The sequence below is a fragment of the Eurytemora carolleeae genome, unplaced genomic scaffold (assembly GCF_000591075.1).
Source record: "Eurytemora carolleeae unplaced genomic scaffold, Eaff_2.0 scaffold744, whole genome shotgun sequence".
NCBI lineage: Eukaryota > Metazoa > Arthropoda > Copepoda > Calanoida > Temoridae > Eurytemora > Eurytemora carolleeae.
The window spans coordinates 122,207-139,361 of record NW_019396635.1 but is presented as its reverse complement, the minus strand read 5'-3'; the positions used below and the strand labels follow the sequence as shown (position 1 = coordinate 139,361).

Here is a 17,155-nt window from a genome sequence, read left to right as displayed (position 1 = left end):
AAGTATATCACTATTATCTTTAAGATGATCATTATCAATTATAAATTTAAACCCCCTCCTCATCCCCATGAGAAAATTGCAAATGTAAAATAATAATAAACGAGCATTTTTTGTTGGCAGTAAAATTGTAAAATATTGAAACAGTATTTATGGATAAGCCATATGGTTCAGAATATTTATATATTGTTTAGTTCCGGACAGGGTTTCCTAGCATTATAGAGCCGGAAACTTAAAATAGTATCATTTAACGAAACTGGAGTGTTTCGTTTTTGAGATATATACATTTGTAAAGATTTACATTAATAAATATAAAATAAAAAGATTAACCATGAAAATAATATTGCTTGCAATTTGTTTTTGATATCTACAAAAACTGCCTTTCCCTATTCATTAAACCCTGTTTCCGATACTGGGTTTTATGACGATACCCTGTCATAAGTTTTGGGCACTGGAGTGTAAACACACAGTAAAACATTGTTTGGTGAAAACAAAGTAAGGGTCTAAGCGCATCCGACTAAAATTTCGAAACTTTTCTTTATATGTTGAGCTTGACATTTAATGTACAAAATGTATGATTAAATATTTATGTTATATGTAATTTTTATCTTATTTTTATATTTTTTGACATTAATAATTTTTTTCAGCAAATGTTGTTATATTTGCAGTTGCTCAGAGCATTGTAACCTATGAACCTTAAAACCAAACAATGATAAGTTTAACAATTAAAACTAAATTAATCATGTTCTGCTTGTTCTGCAGGACTCCTTGACTCCTGGTAACAATAAGCTGAACCGAGAGATTAGATCTGGAAGGTTATTTCTAATATTTTTAAAACCGCAACACTTTACCGATATTAGCCTAGTTCAAATTTTCTCCGTTTACCAGGATAAATTCGAATTTAAACCATGTAAGTTATCTCGGCCTCGATATTTTTGAAGATTTTAATAACTACCAAATATTAAAATTTACCCAATTATAACACTTTAAACTAAAAACTAAAAAAGATATTGTGCTTTGCTCTAAATAAAGATATTTTGCTTTGCTCTAAATAAAGATATTGTGCTTTGCTCTAAATAAAGATCTTGTGCTTTGCTCTAAATAAAGAGCTTGTAGACAACATTTTTCTTCAATAACTAAATAATTAAAAAAATTCTTTTAAGTGTTACTTTTTTTTGAGTATTCTGTACTTTTTTATGAGTATTCTTTACTTATTGAGTATTCTTTATATATTTTAAGTATTCTTTACATATTTTGAGTATTCTTTACTTATTTTGAATTCGAGTATATTGTGCTTGAGTATTCTGTACTTATTTTGAGTATGCTGCACTTATTTTGTGCATGCTGTACTAACCTTGAGTATTCTCTACTTTTTTTGTGTATTTTTTACTTATTTTGAGTATTCTGTACTTATTTTGAGTATTCTGTACTTATTTTAAGTATTCTGTACTTATTTTAAGTATTCTGTACTTGTATTGAGTAATCTGAACTTAATTTGAGTATTCTGTACTTAATTTGAGTATTCTGTACTTATTTTAAGTATTCTGTACTTATTTAGTCTAATTCATATCTGATATGATGGAAAAACATCAATTTAGTTCAAGGATTTTAAGGTTGTCTAATATATCTCCCCTTAGTACACTTTACACACTCAATACCCCTTCCCAAATTCGTAGATAATCCTATAACCACCTAACAGGCACCATTAACTACTAGTAGGCGCCATATACACAAGAAGTAGGCCTGGCTATTAATGTTAGGCGCCACACGCACTAAATAGGCGCCATTCACAACATTGAGGCGCCATTTAGCGAGATAACATTGAATCCGTCTTTGCACCACTAAACTTTTTGTCTTTTTTTTTTGAGAAAAACTTGTAATTTTTTTTCTATCACTAGAGTTGAGTTTAGTTTGAATATAGGATTGAAGTATACATGTATATATCCTGGTTGTATCCAAGGAACTGGAGCTAGTGGTTGGATTAGTCCGGAGCGGAGCGGACCCGTCCCACTGGAAGCCAAAACCAAACTAAACTTCAGGGGATATCTGAAGAAAGATAGCTGTGACTAGGAGAACCTTGAAACTTGTTCACTGTTGATGTATTTACAGTTAATAGACCCCCCCCCCCCCCCCCCCCTCCCTTCAGACTTTACAAAGAAGAAAGGTTGATTAATTGGGAATTTGAGAGATCTCTACTCTGACATCATTGCACGAGTGTAAGATGTTGCCGAAAAAAGGATAGAGAACAGAGGAAAATCTAAATGTCATCTCTCCAGACCCGGGTTCAGATCTCCTTGGGTTCTCCAGATCCCTGCAGAGACAGTACAGACACCAAACAACGCCCAAGATTGTGAATAATTGGGAACTATTTGCGTCCAGGCGTCTCATTATGCTACAGTTCACTGACATACTTACTTGGCGTCTACGTTGCCCTACCCTACGCTATTTTAAACTTATTGTTAGATCTTTTAAACAATATTAACAAAAGTATTTGTCCAGAAAATATTGTCAAGTTCACATAGTTTTTTACGGAACGAGAAGTCACTGCCAATTAATTGCATCTAACTGATTTTTCCCTTGTTCCCGTATTTACGTTTCCTTTCGCGTTCAACCCGTTCTTCTCCTTCAACCCGTTCTTTTTCTTCAACCCGTCCTTCTCCTTCAACCCGAACTTCTCATGCAACCCATCCTTCTCATTCAACTCATCATTCTCCTTCCACCCGTCCCTCTCATGTAACCCGTCCCTCTCATGTAACCCGTCCCTCTCATGCAACCCATCCTTCTCATGCAACTCATTATTCTCCTTCAACCCATCCTTTTCCTTCAACCCGTCCCTCACAAGCAACCCGTCCCTCTAATGCAACCCATCCTTCTCCTTCAACCCGTCCCTCTCAAGCAACCCATCCCTCTAATGCAACCCGTCCTTCTTTGTGCAATTCATCCTGCTCATGCAACCCGTCCTTCTTAGGCAACCCGTCCCTCTCATGCAACCCATTCTTCTCATGCAACCCGTTCTTCTCATGCAATTTATCCTGCTCATGGAACCCGTCCTACTTAGGCAACCCGTCCTTCTCATGCAACCATTCCTTTTCATGCAATTAATTCTTCTCATGCAACTCATTCTTCTCATGCAACTCATTTTTCTCATGCAACTCATCCTTCTCATGCAACCCGTCCTTCTCAGTCAACCCGTCCTTCTCATGCCATTAATCCTTCTCATGCATCTCAATCTTCTCTTGCAACCCATTCTCCTAATGCAAACCGTCTTCCTCATACAATTCAACTTGCTCATGTAACCCGTCCTTCTCAGGCAACCAATCCTTTTCAGGCAACCCATCCTTTTCGTGCAACCCGTCCTTCTCATGCAGCCCGTCCTTCTCATGCAATACGTCCTTCTCATGCAAACCGTCCTTCTCATGCAAACCGTCCTTCTCATGCAAACCGTCCTTCTCATGCAAACCGTCCTTCCCATGCAAACCGTTCTTCTCATGCAACCCGTCCTTCTCATGTAACCCATCCTGCTCATGCAAGCCGTCCTTCTTAGGTAAACCATCATTCAAATGCAACCCATTCATTTCATGCAACCCGTCCTTCTCATGCAACCCATACTGCTCAGGCAACCCGTCCTTATCATGAAACCCGTCTTTCTCATTAACCAATCCTGCACCCACCCACATCTCATACATCTCATATTATTAGAATTGTTGCCATGATCCTGGCTTTGCTGGAAAAAGGTCAATAGGTTGTTTATGAGATAAATACTACTCTATACCTTGTTGAATTTTTTAGTCTGGGGTTTGAACTGTAGGTATATTCCTTGAGAACGATTTTTGAGGAGCAGGATGGAAAGGAGCANGTTTGAATTTAAATTGGCCCTAGTTCACCGTGATACTTCTTCGAGTGGTGCTGAAAGACATGCCCTTTTTTGCTGCTGCTGCTATTTTACAGTGAAACAAGAATTTCGGATCTTACAGAAAGTGTCTTAACCTAACCTAACCCTAAATAAATACTATAAAGTGGTCATGTACAAAATTGATAGGAAGGAGCGGGGGGGGAGGAAGGGTTCCAAAAATCGTTCTCTCAGACGGACCCGCACTGTACAAAGAAACATTTCCAAACGATGCCGGACAGGACGGGGGGGGGGATAGTCCGGAAAAATTTAAAAGTTTTTATCAAACAAATGGACACTAAAGAGGGATTTCGAATTCTTCACTGTTTATAACCAACTGATGCGTTTGTTTATTTAATTTTTAGTGTACGTTTATGTACACAGAAATATATGAAGTACAATCTCAGGGGCACAGTCCTATGTATACAAAGATGCAATTAAACACAGAGCGGGGGGGGGGTAGGTTGCTGTCTTATGAAAAATTAATTCTATAATCCTGCTAAATAGAGGCGTTTACAGGAATATGTCCAAGGGGGCTTATATTTTTTTCAGGGGAGAGGGGGGCTCAGAACCCCTTGGGGCCTGGAAACCCCCGTAAAATTACAGGTTTCTCTGATCCAGGGGGCGTAGAGGCCGTAGCCTCTATGGACCCCATATACACACCTCTGATGCTAAATATAATTCTGTGAGTGTCTCAGCATAAACTTGTACCATAAATTGTATCATAAATAACCCCAGATTCGATCATTTCTTATATACAGAGCGCCCCACATTGAGGTTTTGCTCGTCATAACAAACCTAAACCGGTTCTAGTGTTGCATGATCTGAACCAGTACAAGAATCCTAGTCTAGTCTTTAGTTGTACCAGCCCGCCTAGTGTACCCAACTACCCAGCACGTGGTTGACTTGACCCAATGTGTTTCCAGAAACAAACGACGGCAGAATGATCCAGTGTGTAAACCTACTTTACAACATTTTAAAAATGACGAACATTTTGTCCAAAATAACGAACAGAATGTTGCGGATATATCACGAATGTTTACATAATTGTTCATAATAAAATTTCAGCTATTTTTCGAGAATTAAAATTATCTCAGGATTAGTCCAGGGATTAAGATTAAAATCAGATAATCAAGGATATTTAAATGATCTTTGGATTACTCAAAGGATTAAAGATAGGATTAAATAATAAAAAAATCAAATGATCTCCAGATTATTCCAAGGATCACGAATACAATTAGACGATTAAGGATTTAAAAGATAAGGATTACTCCAAGGATTAAGAAGAATTGATGAGAAGTCTAATTGTTCTCTAGGTGTGTAATTCTAAACTTCAGGATCCCAGCAAAATATATTTAAAGGTTGAAAAGTTCAACAATGCAGGCAATAGAATTTTTTCTTTTTAGAAGATGACGAATCAAAACTTAGTTTGCATTCAGTACTCAGCTCAACAGTTGTTAGCATTCCAGCATTCCAGGCTTGTAGATACTGAAAATATAGCATGCCAAGATTATTTAGCATGCTAGGGTTATAGATAATGAAAAGACAGAATGCCAAGATTATTTGGCATGCTAGGGTTGTAGATAATGAAAAGATAGAATGCCAAAATTATTTAGCATGCTAGGGTTGTAGATAATGAAAAGACAGAATGCCATGATTAATCAGCATGCTAGGGTTGTAGATAATGAAAAGATAGCATGCCCTGATTATTTAGCATGCTAGGGTTGTAGATAATGAAAAGATAGAATGCCAGGATTATTTAGCATGCTAGGGTTGTAAATAATGAAAAAATAGCATGTCAAGATTATTTAGCATGCTAGGGTTATAGATAATGAAAATATAGCATGTCAAGATTATTTAGCATGCTAGGGTTATAGATAATGAAAATATAGCATGTCAAGATTATTTAGCATGCTAGGGTTATAGATAATGAAAATATAGCATGCTAAGATTATTTAGCATTCTAGGGTTGTATATAATGAACAGATAGCAAACCATGATCACTAAGAATGCTAGGGTTGTAGATAATGAAAAGATAGATAGCATGCCAAGATTATTTAGCATGGTAGGGTTATAGAAAATGAAAATATAGCATGATAAGATTATTTAGCATGCTAGGGTTATAGATAATACAAAGATAGCATGCCATGATTACTCAGCATGCTAGGGTTGTAGATAATGAAAAGATAAAATGACATGATTAATCAGCATGCTAGGGTTGTAGATAATACAAAGATAGCATGCCATGATTAATCAACATGATAGGGTTATAGATAATACAAAGACAGCATGCCATGATTAATCAGCATGCTAGGGTTTTAGATAATGAAAAGATAGCATGCTATGATTACTTAGCATTCCAGGATTTTAGATGATTTGAGGAAAGAACGCAAAGAAAAATGAGCATGCCAAGAATTTACAAAGAATCTTGAGCATGCCAAGAATGTAGATCATTTGAAGTCAGCATGCTAAGGATGCAATTCATCATGCCAAGAATAAAAGGATATTGTTTAGCATGCCAACTTTAGCGAGTGTATATTTCAGCATGTCAAGGGCAACGAGGATATAGTTCAGCATGCCAACGGTAATCAGGATGCCAAGTAGCATGTCAGGGCTAATCAGAGTACATTTTAACATGCCAAAGCGCTAGGTAGTCAGGTTATATTTGAGCATGCCAATTGTAGTCTGAATATAGTTCAGCATTCCATGAATAATCGTGATATAGCATGATAACAAGTAAGAATGAAGTTGAAATTGAAAGGTTTTCAAAATAAAAGAACTGCTTCAAATGTTATAAATCTATAAAGATGATATTTGAAGAAACCTGATCACGACAATTCAATTCAATTCTGCAAGATATCTCACGACTATAAACTAATTATAATTATTGCTGGGGAATACTAAGCTGCAAGTTTAAAAGTCCAATTCAGTTTTGATCCGGACTTGATCTTAGTAAATGCTGGGATCTTCCCTGGATTCCAGAACCGGTTCAAGATAAAACGGGCCTGGTTTCAAGTGACCTTCCATTTAAAGTAGAGCATCCCGATTAAGAACGAAGAATGTCGTACAAATCACTATAAGCATTTATTTAAAAGACAAATATTACATTTAACTGACTTGAGAACTAGTGTTATTGTAAACAAAAGCAAAGATTAGAAATGAGGATCAGATACAATAAACTAAGCTACAGGGTAGGTAAAATAAGCCTATGACAGGCCGGGTACTGTAAAAAGTCTGGCCGCACCATCAAAGTTGAAACTGGGTTGACAAAGGATGGGGGCGGGGCAGTACTTGTCGCACTTCACTATGGGCCGGTACAAGGGGTCGGGCCGGTACAAGGGGTCGGGCCGGTTTGAATTTAAATTGGCCCTAGTTCACCGTGATACTTCTTCGAGTGGTGCTGAAAGACATGCCCTTTTTTGCTGCTGCTGCTATTTTACAGTGAAACAAGTATTTCAAAATTAATTAAGATATTATTAATTTAACAAAGTTATTATTCTAATAGCTATCAAAGACAGTTTAAATGTCGTCATTTGATTCCCAATATTCCATGTTTATTGAAACACCTTGGACAAGCTTTTCATATATATTTCTATCTTTGAGTTTAAAGCTCCTTGATGAAAAACCTGTATTTTAATTTTTCTAATCCATGATCAAGGATGTTTGGAAGTTTTCTTATTACTTATCTTAATTCAATCTTATACCCTTTTTTAAAGCTTTTAAATCTGTTTTAAAATAGTTGCAATTGCATTTTGTAACATTGCTTAGTTACGGGGGCCCAGGGGGGGGGGGAGGTCTAGTTTTTAAACTATGAAAATTTATTGGTCTTAAGTATGTTCAATAAAATCAATTATTTTGTTTTGGTTAGTGATATAAGTTTTGTCAAAGATATTTAGTTAACGGCGGTTACCGATAAACAGCGGCTAAAGATTAACGGCGGTTAAAGATAAACAGCGGCTAAAGATTAACGGCGGTTAAACATAAACAGCGGCTAAAGATTAACGGCGGTTAATCCCAACGGTAACTGAAAACCGTTATTTGATCAATAATATGGAAAACATCTCATTTTCCTACCTTGAAAATTATTTAATTCTGATAACTTCTTTATTGTTTCTTTCAGCGGAAATACCCAAGTCACTTGAATAAAGAAATAACAATTGAAAATAATGAGTATTTTAATTTTTTTCAGACTCTCGACAATGCAGTTAATATTGAAGCTGGTAAGAATTTAATCTTAAAACAAGTTTGGTTTTATTCATTTTCAAGGATGTAGATTGATACAGTCGTCGGCGATTATATTAATACAATGAATGCGACTCTTCTATTTAAGTTAATTTTTTTCAAAATAATAAGTAAAAAAAGAGAACCTGTTATTTGACAGCTCCTCTATGTATCCATGCTGTTTGAAAGCTTGGTAAAAATCAAATTTGAAATCAAAAGTCGTCTTCATTGCATTCAGCTTCACGACGACGACTGTAGTTTAAAAGAAGATTTTTTTTTGGATTTGCAATAATCTAATTAAATATTCGATGATACACCTTGCATCAGTGGGGTACGGTTCCAATAGAAGATATATTGTTTAGATAATGTTGTTTTATAAATTCTCTTTTGCTCGGCTACTTCAAACCTAGAATATGGTGGGGGGGGGGGGGGATTTTACCCCCATCCCCTAGAAATCCTGTCCAAATGTGACAATAATATCTACCTTATAAAAACTGTAAGAGTCTGTTTCTGGAATCTGAAAAATATTAGTATTTTCAACACAATATGCAAAATATTCAAATTATGTATTTAAAAACGAAAACTTTAATCATTGTCTTTTTAGGCTTTTGTTCTTTGTTTTGGTTTTTGTAGAGGGGAAGTGAAATTTGAAGACTGTGGTAATTACTTTATACATTATATTTGAAGACTGTGGTAATTACTTTATACAATATATTTGAAGACTGTGGTAATTACTTTATACGTTATATTTGAAGACTGCGGTAATTACTTTATACATTATATTTGAAGACTGTGGTAATTACTTTATACATTATATTTGAACACTGTGGTAATTACTTTATATACATTATATTTGAAGACTGCGGTAATTACTTTATACATTATATCTGAAGACTATGGTAATTACTTTATATACATTATATTTGAAGACTGTGGTAATTACTTTATAGACATTATATTTGAAGACTGTGGTAATTACTTTCTATTACATTATATTTAAAGACTGTGGTGATTACTTTACACATTACATCTGAAACTGTGGTAATTACTTTATACATTATATTTGAAGACTGCGGTAATTACTTTATACATTATATCTGAAGACTAAGGTAATTACTTTATAGACATTATATTTGAAGACTGTGGTAATTACTTTATACATTATATTTGAAGACTGTGGTAATTACTTTATACATTATATTTAAAGACTGTGGTGATTACGTTATACATTATATTTGAAGACTGTGGTAATTACTTTATACATTATATTTAAAGACTGTGGTGATTACGTTATACATTACATCTGAAAATGTGGTAATTACTTTATACATTATATCTGAAGACTGCGGTAATTACTTTATACATTATATCTGAAGACTATGGTAATTACTTTATAGACATTATATTTAAAGACTGTGGTAATTACTTTATATACATTATATTTAAAGACTGTGGTGATTACTTTATACATTACATCTGAAACTGTGGTAATTACTTTATACATTATATTTGAAGACTGTGGTAATTACTTTATACATTATATTTGAAGACTGTGGTAATTACTTTATACAATATATTTGAAGACTGTGGTAATTATTTTATACATTATATTTGAAGGCTGTGGTAATTACTTTATACATTATATTTGAAGACTGTGGTAATTACTTTATACAATATATTTGAAGACTGTGGTAGTTACTTTATACAATATTTTTTAATCAAAACAATCCTATCTTTATAATAAACCAAGACATCGTATATATGTACCCATAGCCGGCCAAACGGCGCGGACCGAATGGGCTGAAATTTTTTGAGATCCCGGGGGCCCGGTTAACATAAGGGTAAAAAATATAAAAATCTTTTTTTCAAATATTTTGTTGTTTTTTCAAAAAAAAATCTTTTTTTAAAATATTTTTTAGTTAGATTTTTTAAAATTCCACGGACAACGCCGGGAACTTCAGCTAGTCTTTCATAAATAATCATTCAAAACCTTCTTAAATAGCTTCGGTTTCTTTCGATGGAATCTTTTCTGGCCTATTATTACACATTCACATTAAAGAGGCCTCACAAAAACCGATCTGAGGTGTGGACCACAATTCAAAATTGTAAACTCTGTAAACACAATTTTTAACTCTTGTATAATATATCTAACAAAAAAAATTGATCAAATTGTTTTTGTAAATCGTCTTGATAAATTCTGTTGATAAAATCGGTTTTCCCATTAAATTCTTAAACTTGTATAGCCTACAATAAAGAAAAGTCTCAGATTCTTCTATGAGCCTCTTAAAAGTAAAAAATGACTATTTGAAAACAAAGCTAAAAAAAATAATTTTCATTCGATAAACTTCATCCAAATTCATCCAGAAGTCTATTTCAGCCGACGTGTTTCCTTAAAAAATAATGATGTGAATTGTGAACAATGCTGTCAATGCATTTTTGATAACTGCCCTATCATCAGTATTTTTGTCTGCAAAACTGCAAAATAAATACACGTGTTTACTGTACAGTGCAGTAAACGTTATTGTTGCTGGGAGCGGGGCCTGTATAATATTCAAACCTGAAATGCCCTGAACATTTTCGTAATTTGTAGCTTTTGAAAAGTGCCATTGAGTGTTCAGAGATTTACGATGGCATTTTCAAATTCTAAAATCTTTAGCGGGATTTATAATCGAAAAAAAAAGATGGCCATTATTCCATTTTTTATCCAAATTACTGCTGTAAATAAAGAAAAGAGGCAAGTTTATATGACAAAAAAAGTATTAACCAATTTAACTTCATCTCTTGTTAACTATTTTCCATAAATAATTTTAGCTTTTAACTGATGCTCTGATTTTTCTATTTCAATTAGCGCAATTTCAAAATTGATAAATGTCGACATTTTTTTCTAGGCAAAAGAACCTGTAAAATCTTTCCCTGGGATATTTAGAAAGATTAAAATTTCCCCGTATGATACTTGAAGGACTGCAGTTTGGTTATCTTACTGAAGGGAAATTTTCATCATTCTAAACATCCCAGGGAAAGATTTTACAGTTTTTTTTTTAACTTTGACGGTCCACAACCCTTCCGTTGGGTCATGTGAGTTGCTAAAAAAAAGTTTGGCACGATTGGTTTTGACGTTTATCGGATACAAACGGACAGTCCGACAAGTATAAAAGTAAATACTATTAATTATTTAGATGCAAATATCTAAACCTGAACAATGCCCAGTTCTCACACAATAATCTATTTGTTTAAAGGAACTGTAAGCGATATTTAAAGTGATCCTCCATGCAAAGATGTCAATGCCCGATTCATAACTATACCCATAAAAGTTTTGTCTGATCAGGTTTGTAGATATCAACGTTTAAAATTGTGAAAACTAATCATTTTCAACCAATTGGTTTCTCTTCTAGTGGCTTCTACATTTACTGCAGGAAACATATAGAAGTTATCACGATTAAACAATTTGAAATTTAGAAAAGGGATCAATATGCTTTCTAAATTATTGATCAGCTAAAGGCCTTCAGGGTACCTTTGTAAATCGGGCATTGCCTTCTTTGCATATAAGATCGCATAAAATTACACGTACAGTCTCTTTAAAAGGACTATTTGCATTTTTTTCTAGCAGGGTTTATCATTGGATATCTTGGCTCCACAGTTCTTAAAAATGCTTTCATTTTCTTTAAATATTTTTTCCTCGAAACGGACGAATTATTAGAACACAAATGCGGAGTTACCCGCAAAGGATGAGACTGGAAAAAACGACCTAATATTTAGATAATATTACGATCCCAAGGTTTAATTAAGGGGAGTGTTCGCGAAAAATGAATGGTGTATATGCTTAAGGCGAAAAATAAGCGCTATTGATCGCTAATCTTACTTCTATCTGTCTATAAGGAGAAAATTGGTAAAAACGACTCACACCGAAGAACGTAGCGTCCATACAGAAAAGTGCAACATTTGACTCGGATCGTAAACAAATCAATTTAATTCCAAACAAATCATTTAGATATTAAAAACAATAGTCATCAATTTTTTTCGACACATTCGTATATAGTTGATATTTCATAATATTTTGTATTTTTCATTATCTGAGAGTTTCTTTTAAAAACATTTAATCCTGCTTCGAGGATTTTTGATAACGAAGATGACATTTTCATTTCGAAAATCCAGCGCCAGTGAAATATTATTTAAAAAACTAAAGCAAAAATATTATGAAATATTAATTATATATGATTGCGTCGTAAAATAATCTATGACTATTGTTTGTAATTTCTGAATGATTTGTTTGGAATTAAATTGATTATTTTATGATCCGAGTTGAATGTTGCAACTTTCTCAATTTGTATGGACGCGACGTTCTTTGATGTGAGTCGTTTTTAACAATTTTCTTCTTATAGACGCAACAGATAGAAGTAAGATTAGTAGCAATCAAAAGTGCTTATTTTTCGCCGTAAACTGTTGCGGCTAATTATGAATATAAGGGAACAAACAACATAAAATCCGTAGAGTCGTCTCTGAAGTCTCATTCTTTGTGAATAACCCTGTAAATTCTCTAAACTGCAGCTTTAGTATAAGGTGAGTTCAAGAATAAGTTGTTGTTCTAGGTTCGTAACTTTTGTACACATTTACCTTATTTTAAACCAATTATCTTTCTGCTTCTATCTTTGCATAAATCTTAAGTTTAATTATCTCTGTATATATGGTCAAGTGTTGGCAAGCTTTTATAAACTGTTCGTATTAGGGTATCACACAAAGATTGAAATATATTTCTTACAAAATCTACTAGTATCAGTAGGTGGAGTAGGAGTTCCTAGCATCAGTGGTGGAGTAGGAATTCCTAGTATCAGTGGTTGAGAAGGAGTTCCTTTTATCAGTACGTGGGGTAGGAAGTAGGAGATCTTATCAACAGTAGGTGGAGTAGGAGATCTTAGTATCAGTAGGTGGAGTACGAGTCCTAGTAACAGTAGGTGGAGTAGAAATAGATGGAATGGGAAGTTTATATCTACCAGGCAGTTATGCATAGAATACAAGTAGATCTGGTTTTCTTATGTCACAATAAAAGTGCTTGACCTTTTCTTAGATATGCATTCTTAAGCCTGGCTTTATACATAATTATATAAGGAAATACAATGATTACACACTATATACACACATTTTTAGTAATGGTTCAAATTGTGATATTTTAATATACATGTACATTATTTAAACATATTTATTTTAAGAAGAAAAATATAAACTGTGAACTATTCTACTATATGGTTTTTACAACTTTATATTGGAGTTTTTTAAAGACATTTAGATACTTTATGGGTGTATCTATAAAGATCTAGTAGGACGGATGTATAGCTAAATACTCCTTGAACTCCGTGTATATTTAGGAGCTAGCGGGACGGATATTAAGTTAAATACTCCGTATACTATGTATATTTAGGATCTAGCGGGACGGATATTAAGTTAAATACTCCGTGAACTCCGTGTATATTTAGGATCTAGCGGGACGGATATTAAGTTAAATACTCTGTGTACTATGTATATTTAGGATCTAGCGGGACGGATATTAAGTTAAATACTCCGTGTACTATGTATATTTAGGATCTAGCGGGACGGATATTTAGTTAAATACTCCGTGTACTATGTATATTTAGGATCTAGCGGGACGGATATTAAGTTAAATACTCCGTGTACTATGTATATTTAGGATTTAGCGGGACGGATATTAAGTTAAATACTCCGTGTATACTATGTATATGTAGGATCTAGTGGGACGGATATTAAGTTAAATACTCCGTGTACTATGTATATTTAGGATCTAGCGGGACGGATATTAAGTTAAATACTCCGTGTACTATGTATATTTAGGATCTAGTGGGACGGATATTAAGTTAAATACTCCGTGTATACTATGTATATGTAGGATCTAGTGGGACGGATATTAAGTTAAATACTCCGTGTACTATGTATATTTAGGATCTAGTGGGACGGATATTAAGTTCTCCTGCTCTGAAGGGTGTTCTGGAGATATCAAATACTCCGTGTACTATGTATATGTAGGGGACGGATATTAAGTTAAATACTCCGTGTACTATGTATATTTAGGATCTAGTGGGACGGATATTAAGTTCTCCTGCTCTGAAGGGTGTTCTGGAGATATCAAATACTCCGTGTACTATGTATATGTAGGATCTAGCGGGACGGATATTAAGTTAAATACTCTGTGTACTATATGTATATTTAGGATCTAGCGGGACGGATATTAAGTTAAATACTCCGTATACTATATGTATATTAAGGATCTAGCGGGACGGATATTAAGTTAAATACTCCATGTACTATGTATATTTAGGATCTAGTGGGACGGATATTAAGTTCTCCTGCTCTGAAGGGTGTTCTGGAGATATCAAATACTTCGTGTACTATGTATGTTTAGGATCTAGCGGGACGGATATTAAGTTAAATACTCCGTGTACTATATGTATATTTAGGATCTAGTGGGACGGTTATTAAGTTCTCCTGCTCTGAAGGGTGTTCTGGAGATATCAAATACTCTGTGTACTATGTATGTTTAGGATCTAGCGGGACGGATATTAAGTTAAATACTCCGTGTACTATATGTATATTTAGGATCTAGTGGGACGGTTATTAAGTTCTCCTGCTCTGAAGGGTGTTCTGGAGATATCAAATACTTCGTGTACTATGTATGTTTAGGATCTAGCGGGACGGATATTAAGTTAAATACTCCGTGTACTATGTATATTTAGGATCTAGCGGGACGGATATTAAGTTAAATACTCCGTGTACTATGTATATTTAGGATTTAGCGGGACGGATATTAAGTTAAATACTCCGTGTATACTATGTATATTTAGGATCTAGCGGGACGGATATTAAGTTCTCCTGCTCTGAAGGGTGTTCTGGAGATATCCTAGAGTTAACTAAAGGAAAAACTACCAGCTTTAACCTAGGATTCAAATCAGGTAAGATGTGAAAACATTTAATATTTGTGTAAACGAACATTTTATGGCTTTTAATCCTAATATTTATGTTTTAAACTGAATGAAACCTAGACAATTTTATTTGTCAAATGATAAATACCCGAAAATATTTCTTCTAGCTTTTTTACTAGCTATTCGTGGACTTAAATGCCATACTCTAAAAGAATTATTTTGCACGAGATATAACTCCAGTTTATTAACTTCCTCATATATTTACAGGAGAGGACTCAGCTACCCTTACAAATAATATTGTTGGTAATCAAGTTTATACAGGGTGTCCCAATAAACATGGGAATTCAGTGACGAATTCGATTTAGTCTTTGTTATGAATTAGGAAAAGCTTTGTCTGTTCAAGTTTATATTTATCTAAATTTACTTTTTTATTACGAACTTTCTCATCTTTTTCTCTTGTATAATCAGCATGCACTCAAGAATAATAATATTTGTAAAGGAATTAAAATGTCTATCTAAATCTCCTTTTTTTGGAAAAATTTTCAATTTTTTAAAATATTATTTAATACACACCACATTTTTCATTTTATGTAATGTTAAATTAACTGTTTTTGACTCTACCGTTTTTTGTACTATATATTGTATTATACTGTTTATTGCATTGTACTGTTTATTGTATTGTATTGTTTATTGTACTGCACAGTGTATTGTACTGTACAGTTTATTGTACTGCACAGTTTGTTGTACTGTACTGTTTATTGTACTGATTAGGTATACTGGGGGGAGGAGTGGAGATGCCGTACAACAATATAATGTCAACAGGGAGGGACAAAATTTAATGAATTAGATGAACTAAGTAGACATGCAATAGTCGGCGAATATATCAATACAATAAAGACGACTTTTCTACTCTTAAGTTTTGATTTTTAACCAGTCTTTTTTCGATTACAAGTTTAGAAGCAAACATTAAAAGAGACGGCTAATTGACAGCTTCTCTTTGAAAGCTTAATTGTCAGCAATCAAAATTGAAAAAGAAAGTCGTCTTCTACGACGACTACTATAGATTAACTAATAGACATAGTTGAACGCCTTCTCGTTTTCCTGGTCCAAGTTAAAGAGAAGTGGCTTAACTTAGTCTTCTCAGTTCAGCTACTAAGAATTTCATTAAATTTGGTCTCAGATTTCTGCTCTGGATTGCCCGCTGGTAGCTGTCCGGTCAAAGCAGGATCATATTTGGAATTCACCTCAAACATTGAGATACTACCTACATATCCTACGGTAGGATTTAACCCTTTATCTATTGGGAGAAGGGGGGGGGGAGGCAATTAAACCAGCTTTTTTATCATGAGAATTGATTAATTCTAACTTTTATTGTTTCTGAAATCCCTCTATAGACCTAAAGCCTCCCGAAAGGGGGCTGATTTATTTGGTGACCTATTTCGTTTCAACTTACACATAGTCTGTATGTGTTCTGTACAGTTTGCTCTAGCTGGTTAAAAGCCGGTCTAGTACTTGTACAGTACGGGCAAAGAAAATGATTACTCTCCTCAAACTCTACTTTTCAAATCCTCTCTTCTCTTTACAATCTGATTCTTTATCGAAACTATATCGAAACTTTGCCTACTAGTATTGCAGAAGTCTTAGTAATATGGAAAAAAATAAAATGTTTATTATTAGAAAAGAGGTAAAAAAAGGTTGTAATTATAAATATATTAAAACATGATTTTTGTTTAGATTCCTGTGACGATAAAGTGGGAAGTAAAGAATGCCGGGAGCGGAAACGCTGTCTGTATTTTGATAAAATCTAAAATTGTTTGAATAAAAATATTCTTCGATAATTAAGAACTGTGTAATTGGTATAAGCACGCTTGATAGCTTGGCAAAAATAAAAATATACATTTAAATTAATGAAGGTACAGGGTTACCCACAAAGAAGGAGACTCCGGAGACGATTGTACGAAATTTAATCAGTTCGGGACAGAATTTCAGGAATTTGAGCTAGGTCGCTGAATCGGTTGAAAGTTACAGATGATTTCAGGATTCTAACCGGCGGAGGTACAGGGTGTCCCAATAAACATGGGAAATAAATATCGTCTTTGATTTTTGATAATTGATAAATGAC

General features: G+C 34.0%; 2 protein-coding genes across 2 annotated transcripts; one reads left to right on the top strand and one right to left on the bottom strand.

Annotated features, from left to right (window-relative positions):
- Positions 1-2,548: 2,548 nt before the first annotated feature.
- LOC111706664 (high mobility group nucleosome-binding domain-containing protein 5) lies at positions 2,549-3,683 on the bottom strand. Its single transcript, XM_023479573.1, has 2 exons — positions 3,282-3,683; positions 2,549-2,851 (listed from the first exon to the last, which is right to left on the bottom strand). The coding sequence occupies exons 1-2, from the start codon at positions 3,681-3,683 to the stop codon at positions 2,549-2,551; spliced, it is 705 nt and encodes a 234-aa protein (XP_023335341.1).
- Positions 3,684-5,303: 1,620 nt separating this feature from the next.
- LOC111706670 (protein NPC2 homolog) lies at positions 5,304-16,875 on the top strand. The gene is made up of 8 exons (XM_023479581.1): positions 5,304-5,363; positions 8,076-8,106; positions 8,712-8,766; positions 14,956-15,063; positions 15,301-15,336; positions 15,805-15,855; positions 16,214-16,311; positions 16,768-16,875. Exons 2-8 carry the CDS (start codon positions 8,086-8,088, stop codon positions 16,849-16,851), a joined length of 453 nt encoding a protein of 150 aa, XP_023335349.1. The 5' UTR covers positions 5,304-5,363; positions 8,076-8,085; the 3' UTR covers positions 16,852-16,875.
- The last annotated feature ends 280 nt before the right edge of the window (positions 16,876-17,155 follow it).

What these genes read in the sequence shown, in the direction of transcription:
- LOC111706664 (XM_023479573.1), bottom strand. Translation starts at nt 3,683, where the DNA reads ATGTATGAGATGTGGGTGGGTGCAGGATTGGTTAATGAGAAAGACGGG. An exon ending in AGGACGGGTTACATGAGCAA is followed by an intron (nt 2,852 to 3,281) that starts GTTGAATTGTAT and finishes GGGTTGCATTAG; the next exon opens with AGGGACGGGTTGCTTGTGAG.
- LOC111706670 (XM_023479581.1), top strand. Translation starts at nt 8,086, where the DNA reads ATGCAGTTAATATTGAAGCTG. An exon ending in AGTGAAATTTGAAGACTGTG is followed by an intron (nt 8,767 to 14,955) that starts GTAATTACTTTA and finishes ATGTATATTTAG; the next exon opens with GATCTAGCGGGACGGATATT. An exon ending in CAACAATATAATGTCAACAG is followed by an intron (nt 15,856 to 16,213) that starts GGAGGGACAAAA and finishes ATTTGGTCTCAG; the next exon opens with ATTTCTGCTCTGGATTGCCC.